A 23,301-nucleotide genomic window follows, 5' to 3' on the forward strand; every position below is an offset into this window, starting at 1 on the left:
CAGATATGTAAAACTTTATTCTGACATAGGATAGCATATACAATCAAACATATGTGTAAAAAAATTGAAATAAATCAATGGTTAAGTGTTATTTTTAATGATAGTCCTACTAGAGCATAGTTTTTTACCATGTTAAAAGGTATAAGACCCCCCTTAAACGAATTAAACAAAAGCATTGTATTCTTATGAAGCAGGACTACACTACATACAACTAGGTTTACACAAAACCACCAACTAAATTAGAAACCGGGCCGGTATATGATCCTCGTTATTAGATGTCGGTTCTGTTCTAAATTCGGTGGTGGTTTCTGCTTCTTTGCTACTAAAGTAGAACCTTTCGATAACGGACACCCACTGGACAGATAATTTTGTCCGCTAACGAGGAGTGACCATTAATGGGTAGTAAAATACATTCAGTCCCGCTGGCATAATTCAAAAAAGTGTCCGCGAACGGAAAATGTCCGCTACGAGAGGTTCCACTGTATCCATCTTAGAATTCACTTTTGTGAATCCAACCGATTTCTGCAAAAGATAAATGAACTAACTCTATATGAATAGAAAAAATCTAAAATAATGAAATCTGAATGCGACTGTTAACGCCAACTAATAGCTGGGACGCCAAACTTAGCGAGTTGCTTGCGAACATCTCTTTTTCCATAGCATGTCCGTGATGACAGAAATGAAACTCATACATCTTCAACTCCCCTCGCTCATATCTTTTCTTCTCGAATCCCCTCTCTTTTTCCATTTCATACTCTTCTCAAAGGTCCTAGAAGTTAATATTCTGTCAACAGAGACTTTTGAACAGTGTCTTGCCCAAATGGAAATCCACGAGAAGAAGATTATGCACAGCTATGAAAGTATGTATATTTTTACACCGTATTTCAAATTTTAATATGCATGTATCGTCCATATTTTGTTCTATATAAAATGTTATATCTTTGCTTTTAAAATTGCTACGAACACGACCCGAAACCGGGTATATCTCATCAAATCTTGCAAATAAATTAATAATTCACATCTTACTATCCCGGATGAAACTAGGGTCACCGATTTGGGAATTTTCATTGACGAGCGACTTAGGTTTACTGAACATTGTTCAGTGGTGATCAAAAAAGAGGATCGAATGCTCCGTTTCATTCTTGAAAAGGTCTCCTTTCGTTCTCTTAAAGTTATTCTTTCCGAAAAGCGGAACAATGACTTTAGTTCGTCCTGCACTGGCTTTAGTTCGTCCTGCACTGGAATATGCCGTAAGGTTTTGGAGACCATACCTACAGCGGAACATAGACTTGCTTGAGGGGGTGCAGAGAAGAGGTATGCGTGCTCTCGTTGGCACCCAAGGCTAGGAGGAAAGACTTGATTTCTTGAATATGTTTACATTGGAGGAACGCAGGTGTCGGGAGGAAAAGATCGAAGTGTTCAAAATTTTCAACGGGATGGATAGGATGGACCATGAGTTATTGATACACCGTAAATTAACCGCTTCGACAAGGGGGAAACCCGTATCGTTTAGTAAGGGACAATTCCAGGTTGTGGCGACGCAGGGAATGTTTCTCTGAAAGGGCTGTCAATAAATGGAATAGCTTACCTCCTGGGGTTGTGAATTCTAACACTATAGATACGTATTAAAAAAGTACAATGGGCATAGTGGGATAAATCGAGAAGCTATCCATACCTAGATAAGATAGATAAGACAACCATAATATTTTTATGCAGTTTAATAAATAATATTAATTATTATTATTATTATTATTATTATTATTTGGTGATGTATGCTTTTATATTGGTCATTTTGGTTATATTTGACATCCATATTTTTTTCCGGCATGATTTTTTCAGCCACCTCGTTTGGCAATTCGCCTGTTGTGGCTTTGGTATTTGTGAACAAGTTTCACGTATCACGTGTTCCACTGCTTCAAAGGCCGATTTTCTTTGTATTTTAAGGAACATTCTGGTTTTATGTTCTTTTTTAGTGATGTGGACAAAGATAGTTTAGAAATTGTCATCGTAAAATTTTCATTCAACGAACAGTCTCGCCAACGGATTCATTTATTGTTAGCGATTCCAGAAATTTTCCAGCGCAGGTATTGAAAAATTTCTAAGCAAAAACAATAATGATAACATCACAGCGGAAGAGAAAGAGGCACTCAACGAGGTGCGAGATTCGAACAACGGAGTTTATTTTCACATCGGGGTGGGGATTTTCGCTATCTGCTAATTGGTCCGTTTCTGTATATATATATATATATATATATAACTTTTTGTCTCTCCCTCTTCTTCGGAACCATCATCATCATTATCACAGCCTTACATTTCAGAACCCCACCGGCCATGCTCTCTATCTTTTTTCCTATCTATCTTTCCTACTCTCTATCCAGAGGACGTGGGTTCGATTCCCTACAAGGGCAGTTAAATTTTCTCTCTTTCCTATAAACTCATCTTCACATCAGCGAGCTGTTAAAAAAAAAAACCTCCGTATGGATAACGAAGAGTGACGTCATCCTCGGAAGGTTGTAAATGTACGGAATAGCTTACCCTCGGATGTCGTAAATCCCCCTCCCCACGATAGAGGCAATATAATGAGTTGGGTGAGAGTAATTAAGAAGCTGTCCATATTTAAATGAATGACAATCATATTTTTATGGGCAGATTGTTTAGTTACTTTTTTTTCTGGCTTATTATTACAGGGTAGCTGTATTTAGGCCATGACAACCATATTTTTGGGGGCTTTTTTCCAAAATACAGCATTATTATTATTTTTTTATACATATTTATTTGTTATTCTTTATATTCTGTATTTTTTGCATCCACCTAGTTGGGCAGTTTGCCCGTTACAGTTTCTGATTTTGTATTTGTCTTTGTATCTATGTAAAGCATAGTTTCCCAAACTTTTTGTTCCATCGCCCCCTACCAAAACGCCCCCCAACTCAAGTGAGCCCATAGGATACTATGTTAAATCCGTAGCTTCTATCACCCTCCCCCCCCCCCCCCGGACCATTCCATCGCCCACCAGGAGGCGATATTACCCACTTTGGGAAACATGTAAAGCATGTCTTTTTTTTTTTTAAATCTTTGTGCTACAATTTGTTGTGCATCGTTTTTAGTTGGGAATGAATTTTAAAATGTCACTATATATATATATATATATATAGCACCAGCTAAGTGCACATTATCTGATGCCGTACTTGGCCTGTAAGTTAGCTGTCCAGCCTTTCCTTGAAAACAAAGGAAAACCTATCTATTAGTTGACCAGCTAATAGATAGAATATTAGCTAGTAAAAAAAAAAATTCCTCATGAAGCCTTCTCGCTTGTCGCGGAGAGAGACCTACGTCCGTTTAACCTCAGAAGATACCTGCCACAGATGTGGGCGAAACGTTAGGAAGAAAATGCCCTAGACCATTGGTTCTCAACCGGGTTGTACTGGGATACTTCAAGGGGGCCACGGAGGAAAATTGAGAGAGGGGCCATGACAGGTGGTTTGGAGGGCTGCGGAGAGCTGAGAAGAAAAATTAAGGTGTGAAGAAATAAAGCTTTTATATTAGTGACTGGACACTTATACAGAATCCAACAAAACTACCCATAAAACCAGGGCATTTTATGGCATGGACCCACCCGGGACTCACCGCCTACATTCTGCAGCAGGTTCCCTAGGATGGGGTTTTTTCGCAAGGCCCCTCTAGATTAAATTTATTGTGTGAAAAAACAAAAAATGATAAAAATCATATCAGGCCCCCCGGGCTGCAGCTCTGTCAGTCCCACTCTTGTGAGGGGGTCATGCCCGTGGGTCTCAGGTCCATAAGTGACCCCACCTCATGATATTTTGTATAGTACAATAAATTTTGAAAATAAGTAGGAATATGTAAGTTGTTTATTTCCACCTAAGTGTGGGACTACCATAGCATCGCTTTAGCTAGGGGGCCCATGATGTTGAGACAGCCCTGAACAGAACTCGGACTAGCGGGGAGCTCAATAAATTCTAGCCCAGTGATTCGGAGTGATTGCAAAATTTTCGTTCAGTATAAATTCACTGAAAAAATCCAATACGTATAAAGGATCTTACTTCTAGATGAGGGTCGAAGACTCTGGGTAAGACAGGGGAGCCAAGAGAAAAAGCCTTTTTTATAGGGGGCCACGGGCAAAAACAGGTTAAGAAACACTGTCCTAGACCATGGCCTAATATCCCGGAAACCACTTGCAAGTCATTGAACGACGGCCACGAAAGCCTCAGACAATAATTCCTGTTTGTACAAAAAAGCAACAAAAAAAAAAAAAGACAAATGCTGCCAAAGATGAAATCATTTACACTCCCAACACCAGTGGCAATGCCGTCTTAACGCATGGGCCCACCCGGGCACGGCCCGGGGGCCTCAAGAGAATAGGGTCCTCAGAAAAATTAGTAGTTGAAATTTTCAAAAATTTGACAGGTAGGGCCTCAGAAAAATCACTTGGCCCGGGGGCCCATGATGCTCTTAAGACGGCCCAAATCACTGGGGGGGGGGGAAAGATGCACCTATTTGTTTGGGTCTATTTCCTATTTGTTACCTTTCGCTCCTCTTCGATCAAAATGATCAACTCTGAGATTTTCATTCCACACTCCAATTACATTTGGATCTTACAGAACCATTCTCCTCAATGTCCAATGCACAATTTTGAGATTCCCAGTCATATGATAGTAAGGAAAAACTATTGACTCTTTTGCGGTCGAGAAGTTTTTCCGGTACTTCGTTAGTACAGTTTGTACTTTTATATCGCCTTCCGCACAATGAGAAGTCCCTTCGGAATACTAACTATTGCGTTTTCTATTTTGAATAGCTTATGAGTAGGGCCCGGATTATATGCGCTAAAATAGTGGCAATATATACATTAAAAAACTTTGAAGTATGCACTAAAAACACTGAAATATGCGCTAAAAACGCTGAAATATGCACTAAAAACGCTGAAATATGCACTAAAAACGCTGAAATATGCACTAAAATTAAAGATAAATCTGCATTTAAAAATGCCGAGATATGTCATGGAATCAAAAATATATGCAAAAAATGAAAACAGATGCCGAAATAGGGCACTAAAAATAAAAAATACACTGAAAAATGGGAAATTATGCATTTAAAAGTGCCGAAAATGAAAAAATTGTGAAAAATATGAATTTTTTAAAATGCTGAAATGTTCATTTAAAAATATCGAAATATGCATAAAATAAATAATATGACTTAAAAACTCCTCAATATGCCCTTTAGGGGATAGATGTGAGTATTGAAAATTATATGTAAAGTGTAAAAAACATTATACGCGTTCAAAAACGCTGATGTTTCCCGAAAGAAGGAAAATATGAGCAAAAAAAAAAAGGAAAAAATGTGCATTTAAAAATGTTAAAATACTACTTAAAAATGAGAAGTATGCATAAGAAGAAAAATATGCACAAAAAATTAAAAAAAACGGCTTTAAAATACAAAAATATACATTTAAAATGCCTAAAAATATGCATTAAGATGAACAATGCACGAATTTTGGAATATATTTTTATCCAAAAATTAAATAAATTTGATTAAATTTGAAGAATAAAATGAGATAAAATATTAGTACAATGCGTTTAATACAAAAAAAAGCTAAAATATTCACTTATTCTAAAATTACGGTTGATTTTATGCATTTATATGCACTAACTACAAAAAGTGCAAAAATATGCAATTGCATATAATCCGGGCTCTACTTATTTGAGTTCAGTTAAAAACCCAAACTCACAGGGGGCCTTCATGTGATCGTAAAAAAGACAGGGGTTTCTAACGAAAAACTTCTCTGACAACCCTTGATGGTAATGAGTCTGTTCACGGAACTCAAACAAATTTTTGAATATTTATCCAAAAAAGTTGGTTCCCTACCGCCGTCTCAACAGCATCTAAAAGCCCCAGAGCAAACTGAAAGAGGGCTTAGGCACCACCTCTTGATTTACATATTTATTGCCATAAATCATTGTGTCAGATCTTATCGTGGAAGTCCCTATGAAAATGAGGGTCCCCCGTGCCGTGCCCGGATGGGACTCGTGTTAAGATGGCCCTGGGTGTAACGTAAATACACGTAAAATCTGCAATTCAAGAATCGTCACTTCTAGTTTATGAAAAATTTCCAAAAAAAACACATCGTTTTTACAACTTGTAATTTCCTTATGAAACGGAAAATGATATTCATAAACTTCTAGAGCTTCGGGTTCAAAACTTCAATGTGAAAAATTCACTGTCACTGTTTCTAAGTTGTTTAAAAACTCGGTCCAGTCATCCAAAGTGGACTGAGTTTTTCAAGCAACATTATCCCGTTAGAATTCAAAATAAAGAATAGCTTTGCAAGTATGTTAAGAAGATGTGTATTATCACTAAGGTTTCTGTCATTGTCAAAAATGACTTATTGGTGTTTCTCTTTGAAAGAGGTAGTTTTAATGCATAACTATATTCAATACTAACAAATACTTATTGGTGTTTCCACCTCTTTTAGGAAGATAGACTTAACCCAAATGCTGTTCACCTTCACCTAACACCAACTGCTGAATTGAAGCGAAAATACATACCGAAGGAAAAATGTTCGCTCTCCAGCAAATTGGATGTATAAAGAAATTATTACGGGGCCAAGCCACGATGTCTCCTGAACCGGAAAATATTTTTACAACTACGGCACAAATCGATTCCGAATCAAAAATACGAGATTGTTATGAGTCGAATAACCTGACGTTTGGAAACATTCCCATCGATCAACCGGAGGAATGTTCTAAACATTCACGATACGTGTTTCAAAAAATATTTGATGACGAACAGATCAAAGCGATCCCGGATCAACCGAATGTGGATCTTAGCTTAATACCATTGAAACCAAAGTCCTCGTTAAAGTACAGCGTAGATGCAGTTTTTGAGATTAATCCACCATCAGAGGAAGACCCTACGAATCATCGCATACGTTCAAAACCCGATGAAACTGACGAAAGAACTTGCAACATTCCTAACGATTTTACAGAAGGCATAACAAACTGTACTGGTGACTGCTCAACTTCTGAATTCATCAACAGCATCAGCAACATGACCCGAAGAAGTTGTATTTCTTGTGGTGATGGTGAAATATTAGTGCGAAACAAGAAAGACGTGGATGAACATATTTTGAATGACCAAAAACTCGAAAACTCTGATTGCCATCTTTGGAGGCTTGTAGATCGAAACAGATCTATACAGGTCAAGAGTTTAAAAGTTAACAATAATCATGATCGTATGACAAACGGGATGAACTGTCGGTTAGAAAATGATAATGATGATACATTTCAAGAAAAATGTGAAAGATATTTAGCCATGCCAAACGAAAAACATCAAACTTTAATTCATAAAATCATAGCGGAATCTGATATTATACCTAATTGTTGGAATGCTGCAGGTTCGACAATTCCTAAGACTCAAAACGAACCAGGTACACAACTGACAAATGGAAGTTCAACGGCAATTCTTGAAACCGATTTGAACTGTGGGACTAAAAATTTCCAGTATCTTCAAAATGGATGTCCAACTGAATTTGGTCAGAAGCAAAACAAAAATTTTACACCACTGGAATCAATCGAAGTGCAAAATATCTCTCACGACCATACTCGTCTACAAGTGAATACGGTAGAAAATTATTTCAACTGTTCATCAACAGGTTGTACCAGAAAAATACTCTCACACGACCATAAACTGAGAGATGACGACGACCGATATATTTCAGGATTAACACAAGGATCGGATGTAATGAAAGACGCGGAGAACGAATTCGTCAATCTGTACAATTGCGAAATGGATTACTTCGAAATCTCAAACGATGTTGACGACTACGAAGTACACCTTTCTCCATCAATGAATTTTCCGATGAATGATAATGATGGAAGTGGCACTTGTTCTCTAGAACATCTACAATTCAAATACGAGAATCAGGAACATGATCATTCATCTTCAATGGACTTCAATTGTTCGAACATTTTTGACGAAGACAAAGTGACGGTTCAAAATTTGGATTATTTCAAGCAAATCGATGAAGAAACCAGTAAGTTTTTTTTTGTTCACTCTGGGTTGTATAGAAATCGAAAATAACCCATAAATACACATACAACGATCTCTCACCTATGCGTTGGTGCGAGAGAACGAGGAAAAAAAGACGCATAAGTGAGTGAGGCGTATAAGTGAATATCATTATTATGCTATACATTTGACCGGGAGTACAGAAACTTGTCTTGTAACTGAAAGGGTGTATATGTGAGAGCTCACTGTATAGTTACTGTATAGGGTGACTCCATTATAAGGGTCGCAACTAGATGCTTGGTCACCCGGGGCAAGCGAACATTTTGACGCCCCCTTGTAATGTTGAAGGAGAGGTTTGAGAATGAAATTGGCACCCCTTCAGGTCTAGCGCCCGGGGCACGAGACCCGCCTGTTCCCCCTAGTTGCGGCCCTGTCCATTATCCCCCCCCTGCCGCATTTTAATGGCGAACCGGTGATCCTAGAGGCATACATACTTCTAGTCCAGTGAGCCTAGTAGTCTAGGGCGCTCACCCGGCAAGTGAGAGGACGTGGGTTCAATTCCCCGCAAAGGCAGTTGAATTTTCTCTTTTTCCTAAAATTCATCTTCGAATCAGCCAGCTGTTGAAAACTTTCGTGTGGAGAGTGACATCACATGTTCGGATACATACGTCTAATTAGGGAAAATATCCAAATAATGTTTAGTACTCAGATAATTCATTCATGTTGCAAGGAGTTATTAAAAATAAAAAACACTAACTTTTTATACGGACATACTGTCCTCAAAATTATCCTTTTTCCCAGGGGCCCCTGATGCTCTTAAGAATGTCTTGCTGCCGGGACAGTAAGGGACCAGGTTAGTGAATGACCAAAACAATGGCCTATAGGAATTGTAAGCACGTGAGTGGGCAAGAGAGTGACTTGGAGTGTGAGCAATCTTGCGAATGAACAAAAAAGTGACCTAAAGAGCAAGGGACCATAGACCGCCATCTGGCAGTGTCAGCAATTATGAGCCTGAGTTAGGTCTGGCCGTCCATGAACGGTCCCGTTCAGCGCACACAAGCTCTAAGGAAAGATTTACAATCGTTGTCTTTGCAGTCTAGGGCCCTCACCTGGAAAGTGAGAGGCGTGGGTTCGATTCTCCGCTAAGGTAGTTGGCTTTTTTTCTTTCCTATAGATTCCGTTTCGCATCAGCCAGCTGTTAAAAACCTTCGTATGGGTAGCGGAGATTGACGTCATCCTCGGCTAGTACATAAGTATAAGAGATAGATATATACTTATTATATATATATTATACTCTTATCTCTACCTCCCCCTTCTTATCTGTAATACTTACAGATATTAGGGTAGGTATACGATGTAGATTTCTCTTTTCTTGTTCTCACCTACTTGTTCTCTTTCGCTCTTAGATGTATATAGCAGAAGGATAGACACATCATGGAGGTAAAAAGAACGACTTTTTTTTTCGTAGGGGGTTTCAACAAAGCTTCGCGGTGATGAGGAGGAAGGAAAGAAAACAGAGAGAACTTTTTTGAATTTATTCCACTGGCGTTTGGACGCAATATTACGTTCTTGATCGTAAAATGGCTTAGAGTTTTAGATTTTTTTGTGAATGCACTGTATATCCCATATTGGTGAATTGGATACAGTAGACTCCGGATTATCCGACCTAATGTGGCGGAAGAGTGAGCGGGATAGCCCGAAGTCCTATAAATGCTCACTCTTACTACCCTCACATACCATCAAAAACACCTTTTTTATAACAGAATCCGCTCTTGTTCATATTTTACGATCTCTGAGTGCAGGAGAGCACTTAAAAATGCTCGTTACGTACTGAACTGTAGGTTTGTAAAAACGTATTTTACAGATATCCAAGAATAAAAATATTGGACTAACCAACTAATAATAACCACCTACAACTAACTGTAACGACCCTAACTTGACTGCAGGAAACATAAAATCCTGTCCATTGTACAGTATGAATACATACGCTCTTAAAATAAACGAAACATTAACCGAAAACGTAGTCTTAGTTCTTACTAAAACTATTTAAGGGGTCACATACCTCTTAACAAGGGGAAAAGTTATGATATCATTAAAAATACTATTTAACTATTAATTTATTAGAAATTTTTTCACATATTTTTGATTAAATATGCTATCCTACGCTGGTATGAAAAATTTTACATATCTTTAATACTTAAATTTTTTTTAATTTTCATAGAAATACATTAAAAATAGCTTGCGCGCATGATAAAATGACATGACATCAATGTAACCACCATACAATATTAAAATTAAAATGAAGAAAAAACGGTTGAAATTGCGATGAATAGTTCTTATTTAAAATTTAAATTTTCATTTTTTTTTTATTAATCAAATATTTATGAATGGATCTGAAATCTTTTTTTAGTTCATTTCATGAAATGAATCGTTTTCTTCATTTCAATTTCATTATTGTATGGTTACATTGATGTCATGTCATTTTATAATGATCGCAAGCTGTTTTTAATGGGGTTTTTTTTTGAAAATTTTTAAAAAATTAAGTATTAGAGATATGTAAAATTTTATACCAGCATATTTATAGGATAGCGTATTTAATCAAAAATATATGGAAAAAGTTTCTAATAAAAATCAATGGTTTAATAGTATTTTTAATGACATTTTAACTTTCTCCCATGTTAAGAGGTATGTGACCCATTATTTCACTGATGAATGATTACACTAATGTCAAAGGTCTTACGCAAAATGTAGGCCTAAGATAAAAGTGTCAAAACTCACCGTTTATAGTTTTTGAAAAATTCCTTGATAGATGACTGGTCCTTCCTTTTAGCCCTTTTCCGCAACGCAATGTTCTTCCACTTACGCTGTAAGGGTGGATTCACATCTGCAGACGCTCGCCATGTCGTGTCAGACACGGCAAACATTGTTTTACATAGAAATGTCTGTCTGCGTCTGTGCGGCCAGAATACTTTAGATATGAATATGTTCATTGGTTTTATGTTGAAAAATGTTTGCCGTGTCTGACGCAACATCATCTATAGCAGAAAGCCTCCGCCCTTCTTCGGTGACGTCACGAGCTTCGCGCGGGGGGGGGGGGGGTCTTCTGCTATAGATGGTGTTGGTCTAACACGGCACGGTGATTATCTGTAGATGTGAATCCGCCCTAACCCACGCAGAAAGTGGTTTTCAGGTGTAACTATAGCAGCGCAGGGGATTTTAATGGTTTATTTCGTGTAGCCCAGAGGCCTTCAACATTTTCCCAGTCGCAAGCACTGCCTTTACCCATCACCAAAAGAGTACCCTTACGGAAAGTTTAACATACGAATGCATAGAATCAGGATGATTTCAATCCTTGAATGCAATTCCTCCAAGGTGTTTAATTGGAACGTTGATCTCAAGCACACGCTAGCACGAAATCGAACACGAGCGTCAAGCACTCTGGATTCAGGGAGCACCGTGGTGAATATGTCTGGTGTAGCCTAACGCCAAAATCGGTTTTTGTGCAGCTTTGGAATCACAACGAATTATTATGTACGAATTTTTAACTAGGCCGGATAGTCGAGAGTTTACTGTATTTCGAACTATTTTGTTGTCTCCTTAAGATTCGAATTAATCAAGATCGACTGTATCCATTCCCCGTAGTTGAATCAGCTCATCCAACATAACTGAGAGTGTGCATATGAATTTTCAATGATAAACTGTTTTGTCTCTCGCTGCAGGTCAAATCATAGACGAAAATTTGCAGAAACAGCAAACCAATAAGCCTCGCAAAGAAAGAACTGCTTTTACAAAGCACCAGATCCAAGAATTGGAACAAGAATTCTCCCGCCATAATTATATTACAAGGTTACGTAGATACGAAATTGCTGTGCTGTTAGATCTCACCGAAAGACAGGTCAGTACATACAGTATCTCCTCGTTAGTAAACCTCGTTAGTGCGTCACCCGGTTAACACGCCACTCCGCTTACCGGATCACTTTTTTGGAAGTCCCAATTGTCCTCAGCCAGAAATTGACAAGCTATGGCTTACTCCGTTTAACGAGTCACTCCACTTACTAAGTCATATTTTTGCTCTCCCAAGAGTGACTCATTAACGAGGTTTGACTGTATTATTGCATATTGACTCGAGGAATAATTATAACCCCCCTGGACAAAATGTGTTCAATAATGGGACGAGGAAACAAAAATAAATGTAAAGAAACGTTTATTACCAACCAGTGAACGATTCGAAAGAAATGACATTTTAGACTCATTAGAATAACACGTTAATTAAAATTCAACTGATACACTTTTAGTGGATTTTGAAATAACGAAGCAAAAAAAAAAAAATAGTGTTGCATTGATGGGAAAAAAGTAGTTATTATAATAATGAGTTTGGCTTATATACAGGGTGTCCTGTAAGTGCTAATGCGGCCTATTTCTCATCAATCGTTCGTCGTAGAGGCATGATTCCAATTTAAAAAATGCTCAAAAGGAATTCAAAAAATTTCCCTGTATCAGTTTTGAGAGTGAAAATACAGTGCGTAACAAAATAGAAAATCTAAATTTTTAATACGGTCTCCCTGTCCTCTAACTTCCGATTTCGAAATCGCCAAAATCGAAATTTTTTAATATACGCGAAAGCCATAATCGTATTATATATATTATTTAATCAATAGCCTAAGACAAACTCACGCTGACATATCACTCTTTCAAATCCACTGAATTGGAAAGCTCTATCCAATTGCCCCCCTTTAAGAAAAATGGCCAAAATTCGATTTTCTGTTGAAAGAGAAGTTTTTAAGCTAAAATATTTTCAAAAAAGAAAGGTGTGAAGCAAGTAAATTTTTATAGGCCAGGAAGTTTCAACAAATACTAGTGTTAAGAAATTAAAACTCTGGTTTTTTTTTTTCGAGCGTTTTTCAGAATTATGGCTGTCTTTAGAAAAAAACCAGAAAGTTCAAGCTCAAGTTCTGCGATAGGATTTCCCTATTTTCTTTTCAGATGTTACATTATTGTTATTCTGAATATACAAAAAATACTGTTTTCATAGATACCTAACACTCACATTGCATCAATGCAGCCGCTGTACAAAAAAAAAAGCGAGAAACCATTTTTCGGGTTTTTCAATTGTTTTGCAGAATTTAAATTCACGTAGTTGCACAAATACGTGGAGCAGGTCATTGAGCATTCGAGTATTTTCATACCTCGACAGTACTTGTACGTGTACCAAATTTGAGGGAAATCTGAATCAGTCGTGCAACCCTCATTGGTTGAGTTGTTATGGAATAAGCCAGCAGAGACAGGCCTACAACACGATACTTACAAAACATGAAAATTCAAGTATTTCCATCTTTACTTCAGAAAACGGAAGCCATATGGCAGCATGAATACGAAACGAGCGCAACTCGACAACATAAATGCGTTAAGGCCAAGCATACACTCAGAACACACATTCCGGCATGTGCCGGTTCGTTCGAAATTCCGTAGAGGAATGTGTACGAGGTGCATGTTCGGTTAAGTAGTAGTAGTAGTAGCATATCTTCCAAAATGAAAGAAGGTCAATATATCTTAAAAAAGTCCAAAGCAGCATTATTTTGGATTTTTTCCTTTAGGTGAAAATATTTCTGGCTCCTAGATTTTTTTTTTCTGCGATTTGTCCAGCCCTGCTTTAAAAACAATTTGCCAATCACTGCTCAAACTGCTCAAGGTATGGAAAGGAAGGGCTTCTACAAATCACAGTAAACAAAAATGTATTTCACAACAAATATATTCAAATGATCCCATGACCATATTTCGATGATAAAAATAAAACCCAGTTAACTGGGATCTTAAATAATAATCCGTAAAATACGGGACATCGTCAATTGTCATCAAAAACATTGGCAGAAGTAGGCACAACCACCGCTCGTAATTAAAATTCCAAAAAATTGAGGAATAAACGTTAAACCTGACAAATATGCGAGATGAATATTATTTGTAATTTTCGCCATAATTATCATAATAAAATTTAGAGTTTTTATTTTGTAACACACTGTATTTTCATCCTTAAAACTGGTACAGGCTACAGGGTAATTTTTGAACGCCTTTTGAGCATTTTTTCAATTGTAATCATACCTCTACGACGAACAGTTGATAAGATAAAGAACGCAGTAGCACTTACAGGACACCCTGTGCATAAATTGACATCATCATCATCATCATCGTCCCCCCAGACTTTCAAGTCAAACACCGCCTTTGTCCTTAACACGGGGCACAACTGGTCCGTCAAATTGTTTCGGATATTTTACTGGTCCTTTGTTTTCAGAAAGGTTGAGAAATAATGATCTAGAGAGAAGTGTCCTGATACATCAAAAGTAAATTAGTCTCTGTCTCCTGTACATAAAGATATTTCTATCTTTATTGTATACGCTGTGATTATAGTTTCCCAAACTTTTAATTCCATCTCCCCTTCCTCAGAAATTTTTTCCCTCATCGCCCCCCAACTCAAGTGAGCCCATAGGATCCTATGTTTAATCCGTAGCTTCTGTCGGCCTCCAGGCCTATGTTTAATCCGTAGCTTCTGTCCGCCCCCAGGCCTATGTTTAATCCGTAGCTTCTGTCCGCCCCCAGGCCTATGTTTAATCCGTAGCTTCTGGCGTCCATCAGGCCTATGTTTAATCCGTAGCTTCTGGCGCTCCCCAGGCCTATGTTTAATCCTTAGCTTCTGTCGCCCCCAGGCCTATGTTTAATACGTGGCGTCTGTCGCCCCCAGGCCCATGTTTAATCCGTATCTTCTGTCCGCCCCCAGGCCTATGTTTAATCCGTAGCTTCTGGCGTCCATCAGGCCTATGTTTAATCCGTAGCTTCTGGCGCCCCCAGGCCTATGTTTAATCCTTGGCTTCTGTCACCCCCAGGCCTATGTTTAATCCGTAGCTTCTGTCGCCCCCAGGCCTATGTTTAATCCGTAGCTTCTGTCGCCCCCCGGACCATTCCATCGCCCACCAGGGGGCGATATTGCCCACTTTAGGAAACACTGCTGTAGATCGATCATTGCTGTGTATTTACTCTTTTAAGACGACTGCCCGCCTTCAAATCACGAATTTCATCACAATTTTCGATTTCTTTTTCTATTTACTTATAGTTATTCCAAAATTTATATAACTTCAATTTTTGTCTTCACAATAACTATAAATATAGCTATTTTTATAGATTATTTATGAATACAGTCGAACTTGATCAATTCGAACTCCAAAGTCACTGGAAAAAAAAAAAAAGTTCGAATTATCCAGAATTCGAATTAACCAAGTTCTTCTGTATGTTAGAACTGAGAAGCGAAAAGCTAAGGCGCTGACATGAAGGGGAACATTGAGGGGGGCAGCACCACCCTGATGAAACTTATTGGGTGGGGGGGGACTCAAAAAGTCTCAGCTCCCCGGTTCCGTTGTCTATGAAGCGAAGTTATTGTCAATTAAGTAAAAAGAATTAAATTATCTTAGTTCGATGATGAAATCTTCGAATAGCGTTTTTTCTGAACATTTGTATATTTTTGCTTTTTTTACTTCACGAAAAACTTGATTTTTCGAGCATTTTTCAAAATATCTCTATGAATGAATATTCCTCACTGTATTTTAAACAACTCTAAATGAACTAGAAACTAAGCAATATGTTGGCAACTTTTCGATTTCTATGATTTTGAATTGAGAACATCAAGTATTTTTAACGAAAAATGTGTATTTTTTCACGTCTACAATGATACCTCAAAAATGTTTCATAGTATTTAAAGACTTCTAGTTCATTGCACAGAACAATAATCTGTGTGAAGAACATGTTGATATAAGCAGTAGTTGTTTGTACAATGTCCATGCTCTGGCTTCTCTTCAATACTTAATGTCTAGCAGACGTACCGAAAATATGCTAATTGTACATATAAAATTGGGATTGATTTTTATAGTTTAAACACTTCACGTACAAGGTTTCCGGGGTCATTCAAGTATTATGTCAGCATCAAGGGGGGAGGGGGGGGGGTTTGAAGGTTGCTTACGTCATCAACCGCCTCTTTTTGAAGATATGAAATATTCTAAGCTGCTGACGAAATTTTGCTGACAGGAGGAGGGGGGGGTCAGTGTTTTGCTGACGATTGCTGACAAGGAGGGGAGGGGGTCAAAAATGGCTGAAAATCTGCTTACGTAATAATTGAATGGCCCCTTGGCAAAAAATTTGGATCATCTATATCTAACGAATCGGCAATAAATATGTACTATAAATATAACCTTGTCGTAACCTAACCGAGCTTAGAAAAAGGAAGAAGGGGAAAGAAAAAAAGTATAATCTATAATATAGAGATAAGAGAGTCTTCTTTTCACCTCACCCTACGTGTTCTCTTTCGCTCTTTCACGTTTATAGTGAAACGGTGCTCTATAAAGAAAGGACGGAAAGAAAAAGCAACTTCCGCAGATGTTAGGGGTGTTATAAAGCTTTGCGATGGTGAAGAGAGAGGAAAGAAAACACAGAGAATTTGTTGGAATTTATTCCACTGGTGTTTGGACGTAATATTACGCCGTGATCGAAAAAGAGTTTAATAACTATACAACTTCTTGCAACATGAATGGCTTATCTGAGTTCTACGCGTTATTTGGATACTCTTTTTCTAATTGGAAGTATGCCTCTGGGACAACGTTTGTCAAAGTGTTCGTCGCGGCTCCTAGGAGCGTCGCCAACCTTTGTCGGGTGCATCGCGGCGAGTTGAAGATATTGATTTGTTTACCTATTCATGCTTTGCAATGGTTTTTTATGTGAGAAAATATCTACCAAATTTTTTTGGGGAGCCGCAAATGAATTATAAATTATAGAACCGTGGGTGACAAAAGTTTGCGAACCACTGCTCTAGGACTGTGTTTCTCAACCGCGGCCCAGTACCAGGCCGTGAGGGATTCACAGTTTCATTTTTCCCATTAATTTCTCATTAGTTCTGTGTATGACCGGGCCTTTCACTTTACACAAAAGAGATTTACCGGGCCGCGCACTTCCAAAGGTTGAGAGCCACTGCTCTAGGATCAACGGTTCGCCAGTAAAATGCAGCAGGGGGAATTATGTAATCACCCTGTATATTGAACCGACAGCTGCAAAAAACTAATCAGCTGCTAATTATAATATTTTTCCTTTTTTCCGATTTCTCAATAATAAATTTAAAAATTTAGGCCTACCTTAAAATTAATAATCCTCCTAACCAGAACATTGCCTGCTGCTCTGTCTTAACGAAGAGATATGAAGGACGTAATAACTAAACAATTCAATCTCGTTTGAGTAAATTTATGCTCACATCAAAATATGCACATGAATGAGGAAATACAACAATTATTAGTAACAATTGAACATTGAATGGGTAAAATAATCTAGCGCGAGCGTATGAAACAGTTCGCTAGATATCAGCAAAAATGTCACATGTATTTATTTGGGATGATTAGATTAAACCTGATGAATATTCATGTTCTTTTACGCAATTTTTTCCGATCATTCACGACAATCAATGAAATGATGACACTTTGACCTTTTGATATTTCATTTGTTGCAAAGTGGGTAATCAGTGTCACCATCGATGTCCAAGTCAGAATTGCTTTTGAATCTTTCTTCTTTAAAATTGCCACTGGATGGTTGATTCGATTGAACATTGAATGGGCGAAATCATCTAGGACAAGCGTATATGACAGCTACGCTAGATATCGCCCCCAAAAAACAGTTATTCACTTAATATGGGTAGACCAAACCTTCGATGACCAAACCTAATCAATACTCATGTTTTTTTTTCCTGGCTCCGTCACTACGCAAATCCATAAACGTTGACCTTTCAATGTTCATTTGTTGTGAAGTAGATAACCAGTGTCACCATCCATCTCACAAGTCACAACCGCTTTCGGATCTGTCCTCTTTGCAATGACCACTGGATGGTGGAATCGGGGAATTTTTAGAATTTACTTAAATAGGATCAATTACTTCAATTGGCACCCTTCAATATTCGGCACCTAGAAGCTCCAGAATTGTCTGGTGCTTTTCTGGAGTACTAGCAGCCGTAGCTATATAAGACACCGTAGTCACGAAGAAATTGCATACTTAAAATATCTCTTTTTAGCAGCTAGATTATTGCAATTAGGGGGGGGGGGGTATGTCTCTTGGCTGCTGAATGTTAAATTATATCTAGATCTTCCTCTTCTTACATCTATCACGTAACGGTATAGATGATGAAATATCCATATCACAATTTTTTTCGACGTCCTTGCTAGCTGAGGACTCCTCTGTCGATTTGATTTGAGGGATTGCAACCGCTTGGTTGGCATCAATGATACTGCCATCAGAGATTTCGCGGTCCTCACCAGGAACGGGTTTCCTCTTTTTTGATCCATGGTTATCAACATCAGCGGAATCAGTTGATGGTGGAACGGATGCTGAATTATCCTTTTTGTCAGAACTACTTTCATGCTCCGTGCTATCTGAGGAATCGTCTGACGAAACGATATACTCAGGGAGAGTAACCGATCGGGTGGTAACGTGTGAGATATTCTGAAGGTCCTCAACAAGTTCAGTACCGACGACCTTACCATAATTGTTTATAATTTGATCGCGTTCCATTGATCTCAAATAAAAAGGGTAGCGACCCGAAAGGGTTTTAGTACGAGGACGAATTTCTCCGGTTTCGGGAACTTGAATATTCGTGCTGGCACTGACATCGTTTCCACTCTCATTATTATCATTATTTACCCTCGGTATGTACGTGAACTCCATATCCATATAACCTCCAAAAACTTTATCTTGCGATTCACTCATGGTGTTTGTGAACGAAATATTTCTGGAATGTATGAGATTATTGCTTCCAATCACCAATCTACAGTCACGTGTAATTTGATACAGTTCGCGCACGTAAGTCAATCTTGTTACTTAAAATCAATCAAAAAAATCCCGTTGAGGTCCAGTCAGAATTCGAATTCGCAATTGATGTTTCTTAAACTGTTCAACAACAATATAATAATAGATTTCACACAAATGTCTATTCTCTTATCACAGAAACTTTTCAAACGTTAACGAAACAGACGTTGTTGCCAATTCTGTCGTTTGTTTATCCTGAGGAACGGTGTTAGTCTGGGCACAATCAGTAAAACCATCAATTTCCTCTTTAATTACATTTATTTGTAAAGAATTTGAGTAAACTCACGTTATTTATGCACGATGCTTCGTAGTTGAGTGCACGTTCTCCTTCTTCTCGAATTACGACGTTGTTCATAGGGCGATGGTGTTTGTAACTACTGGCAATCTCTACCGATGCGCAATAACGTACTGTTTTGAGAAGCGTCTAGAATCTTGTTAATGTGTTGCCAACAGCACAAAACTTAAACAACTATAATTTTTAAAATTCTCATAAAAAACGATAAAAATCGTGATGGAATTTTTTTTGTCTCCAACATTTTAATTATTCCTTTTAGTTTTTCTGAAACTAGATGGGTATTTTGTTTTACAAATGGTCTAAAGAAAACCAGATCTAGTAAGAAAATACAAGTAACTAAGTTGGCAACACTGCGTACAATCTCTCTCATACATACAGTTAGCGAGAACAAACGCGGACGATGAAATTTCTGATCAGAAGAAGATGAAAATATTGCCAAATGCTGATGCCGTACTGTGTTGAGACGCGGCGAGAGTCTTGTCACTGTGTTGCCAATAGTGAAAGAATTAAATCATTTGATCATTTTTGTCGCACCACGGTCATTTTCTGCAAACGAGGGCTAATTAGACCGGGACCTACAATTTATTGCCGATTCCGAACGGCAGGCTTGTTTTTTATACTCATCGAGAGGTTGGTACGCTAACCCCTCGATGGGGGACTCCCTGCGGTAGAAATTTTTTCTGAGAAGCGTCTAGAATCTTGTTACTGTGTTGCCAACAGTACAAAACTTAAACAACTATAATTTTTAAAATTCTCATAAAAAATGATAAAAATCGTGATGGAATTTTTTTTTTTTGTCCCCAACATGTTAATTATGCTTTTTAATTTTCTTGTAACTAGACGGGTATTTTTTTATAAATGGTCTGAAGCAGCGGAGGAGCAGCAAAAGGAGTAAAAGAGAAACATTTGAGTTCATCGCCCTCCCCATAGAGAAATGAAATCGAATACGAAAAGAAAGAGAAATCGAAAGAGGAAAGAAAAATACGGGAAATTGGGATTTTAAATACGAGACATATATCCGATTGTTACAAAAAAGTTACTATTCGTTGGCGATATTGCTAATTTATTGCCAAATTTCTAAAAAATTGCCATCGAGTGGGAAATAATAGGCTATTGAAAGTCACAGTGAATGAAGATATATTTCACGGGGGGGGGGGGGGGACTTTGAACATGATACATATTTATTGCCAAAATTATCATTATACAGGGTGTTCTGTAAGTCCTATAATTCGGCCTTCATCTCATCAATTACTCGTCGTGGAGCCATGGCTCCAGTTAAAAAAAAATGGTCAAAATGACCAGTTTTAAGAATGAAAATACAGTGTGTCACAAAAAAAAAAAAAATCTACTTTTTCTTATACTGGGGGACCCTCTTATTCTCTAACTTCCAAGTACAAAGCTTTTGCGCTGTTTATTATGAAGCAAATAAACAAAAACCCCAGGTTTTTAACTGCCATATTCGCTGAGATATGTGAATTAAAAAATAGGAGAATAGTTGGGAGAGAATAGTGCAAATGAGGGAAAAGAGCGTTCGTTGTCCGTTAGTTAATTCTGTTCTTCCCAACTTTTCTCCGAATTTTGAATTCAAATATGCCAGCAAATATAGCACTTAGAAACATGGAATTTTCTCGGTTGACCTCCGTAGTGACAGGGCAACAACTTTCTAATTGGAAGTTGAAGGACATGGGGACCGTATAAAATTTATGCTTGTATTCAAATTTGTATTTAGATTTTTTATTTTGTGACACTGTATTTTCATCCTCAACACTAATACAGGGTGGTTTTTCAACGCACTTTGAGCATTTTCAAATTGGGACCATATACCTCTACGACGAAAGGTTGATGAAATAAAGGCCAAATTAGGACTTACGGGACACCCTGTATATGCATATCATTTTAGTATACATTAGCAACTTCGAGGCGCAAATGAGAGCCGATTTCCCCGTTAAAAAGTCTCGCCACACAGAACAATAGGCCTACAACGATACACTTCATAAATTCAATCATTATACTTCATTCGTAGTTACAATAATTGATGGCAGATGGAAGCACTACGAGCATTACACAGAAGAAAACTTAAAGTCAGGTTCACTTACAGTTACCAACCGTCCTCCTGTAAGAGGACATTTCCTCTTTTTTGATGTCATTTCAAGCGTCCTCCTACGTTTCGGAAAATTAGCCTTTTTTGTCCTCTTTTTTAGGTTACCGGAATTGTTTTTCATTTTTCTGAAGAAAATGTTTTTTTCCTCCACTTTGAAACATATATCTTCATTGATATATGAGTGTCTTTCCTCCACACGCATTCACCAATACATGGGCGGAGATACGGGGGGGGGCACCTTTGCCTCCCCAGCGTCAAAGGTGGAATCGACTGATCGAATGTATATGCGCATATATGAATTGACATCATTGTGCCCCCCCCCCCCAGCAATAATGACCTTGCCTCCAGACTTCCAAGTCTATCTCCGCCTATGCACCAATATAGACCTTGAAATTCCCAGAATTTTTGTTTCTGCTTTTTTTAGTGGTTCTATTGGGAAAATTATTGTTGTGACCGGTTTTATTTGTTGGAATAGTGGTGCCATCTATCGTGGAAATTGGGATAAGTGACGTCACTAAGGTTGAGTGCGGAGACGTCCTCCTTTCTCAGTCTTCGCATCTGATAACCCTACCTTGAGGTATTAAACCATCGAGCAAAGCTGCATTAAGAGTTAAGAGTTAACTTACAAGCGGCTTTGCCATCGAGCTTATACAGTATTGCCCACTGAGCTATAAGTGGTATTGCCATCGAGTGACTTCGAGTAACCATCGAGTAATATAAGCTCGATGTATTAAACTTTAAAAACTTGCGATCTTTTTTCCTGATGGTGTGTCCTGTGTGTGCTGCCATCTATTTTTTTGTTTGAGATTTTTAATTTCGCGTGAAACAATAAAATGAAATTTATTTTTCGCTCTCTTCTAGGTGAAAGTTTGGTTTCAAAATAGAAGAATGAAGTGGAAGAGAACAAAAGGACCGCAAAGAAATAAAAATTGTGCGAGACATTCGAACACTACATGAAAAAAAAGTTCATGTAAAACGAGAACGGCACAAAAATTACAAACCAATTTGAATAAATAATTTCATTTTCGATGCAATTAGTTTCTTATGGGGTTCTTATATATAAGCTATGGGTCGCGGGGTTTCCAACATGGGTCTTTAAATCCAATAACGGCAAGGGATTCTTGATGAGCTATGGGTCACGACCCAACCGTCTGATTCGCAGGGGCTACAAATCCACTGACATAGACTATTGATCTATGCAAGGGCGTAGCGGGGGGGACATGGCGGGTCTGGTCCCCCCGAAATGTGAGAAAATGACCGAAAAAAGGGGAAAAAATGGCCAAATCTATTGTTCTATCACTTTGGTTCCCCCCCCCCCCCGAACGAAATTTCTGGTTACGCCCCTAGATCTATGGGTCACAAACCAAACCTCTGATTCGTAGGAGATTCTGAGATGAGTCGTACAAATCTACTTACAGCCAGTGATTCTTGAGCTCCAAGTCGTCTTAACGCATGGGCTAACCAAATGTTCCCAGGCGGGAATTCCGCCCATTTGCGGGAATTTTTTACGATTTTCCATTCCCGAGAAATCGGGAAAAATACTGTTGCAACACAGTAGTACTTGGAATGGAATATGAAAAATATACAAAACAGGCAATGGGAAATATTCGCTGAAAAATTAAGTAATTTTCTCTAGCATTGCTTGAAAGAGAAATAGAGGAAAGAAAAATACGTGGGGTGGGGGGGGGGGAACTTTCAGTTTTCAATTCTAAAGTATAAAAAACTAATTTTTGAAGTTTTACAATCGTAAATTCGTTATTTGTGCATCAGTGGAATGTCCCGTATCTTTGAAATGTGGTCAACCTAGTCGCACCCAGGTAACGTGGTTGCCCAATTTAAATTATTCCAGCACGCATGAAAATTCAGAATAAATGCAAGAAATAATTCCAGCACCTATGAAAACTCAAAATAAATTTCAAGAAATAATTGCAGCACCCATGAAAATTCAGAATAAATGCAAGAAATTATTTCAGAAATTTATGGAAATTCAGAATTCTCTCCAGAA

The 23,301-nt window shown here is 38.0% G+C and overlaps 1 protein-coding gene across 1 annotated transcript; it reads left to right on the forward strand.

Annotated features, from left to right (window-relative positions):
* Positions 1-746: 746 nt before the first annotated feature.
* Positions 747-22,324, forward strand: LOC149065494 (uncharacterized). The gene is made up of 4 exons (XM_089253686.1): positions 747-860; positions 6,488-8,047; positions 11,742-11,917; positions 22,158-22,324. Exons 2-4 carry the CDS (start codon positions 6,571-6,573, stop codon positions 22,251-22,253), a joined length of 1,749 nt encoding a protein of 582 aa, XP_089109812.1. The 5' UTR covers positions 747-860; positions 6,488-6,570; the 3' UTR covers positions 22,254-22,324.
* The last annotated feature ends 977 nt before the right edge of the window (positions 22,325-23,301 follow it).

Source organism: Pholcus phalangioides, unplaced genomic scaffold (assembly GCF_987345545.1).
Source record: "Pholcus phalangioides strain wild (caught in Gottingen) unplaced genomic scaffold, Ppha-v1.0 ptg000039l_1, whole genome shotgun sequence".
Taxonomy (NCBI): domain Eukaryota; kingdom Metazoa; phylum Arthropoda; class Arachnida; order Araneae; family Pholcidae; genus Pholcus; species Pholcus phalangioides.

Coding starts and splice junctions, on each gene's coding strand:
- LOC149065494 (XM_089253686.1), top strand. CDS start 6,571: ATGTTCGCTCTCCAGCAAATTGGATGTATAAAGAAATTATTACGGGGC. Junction 8,048..11,741: donor GCAAATCGATGAAGAAACCA/GTAAGTTTTTTT, acceptor CTCTCGCTGCAG/GTCAAATCATAGACGAAAAT. Junction 11,918..22,157: donor TAGATCTCACCGAAAGACAG/GTCAGTACATAC, acceptor GCTCTCTTCTAG/GTGAAAGTTTGGTTTCAAAA.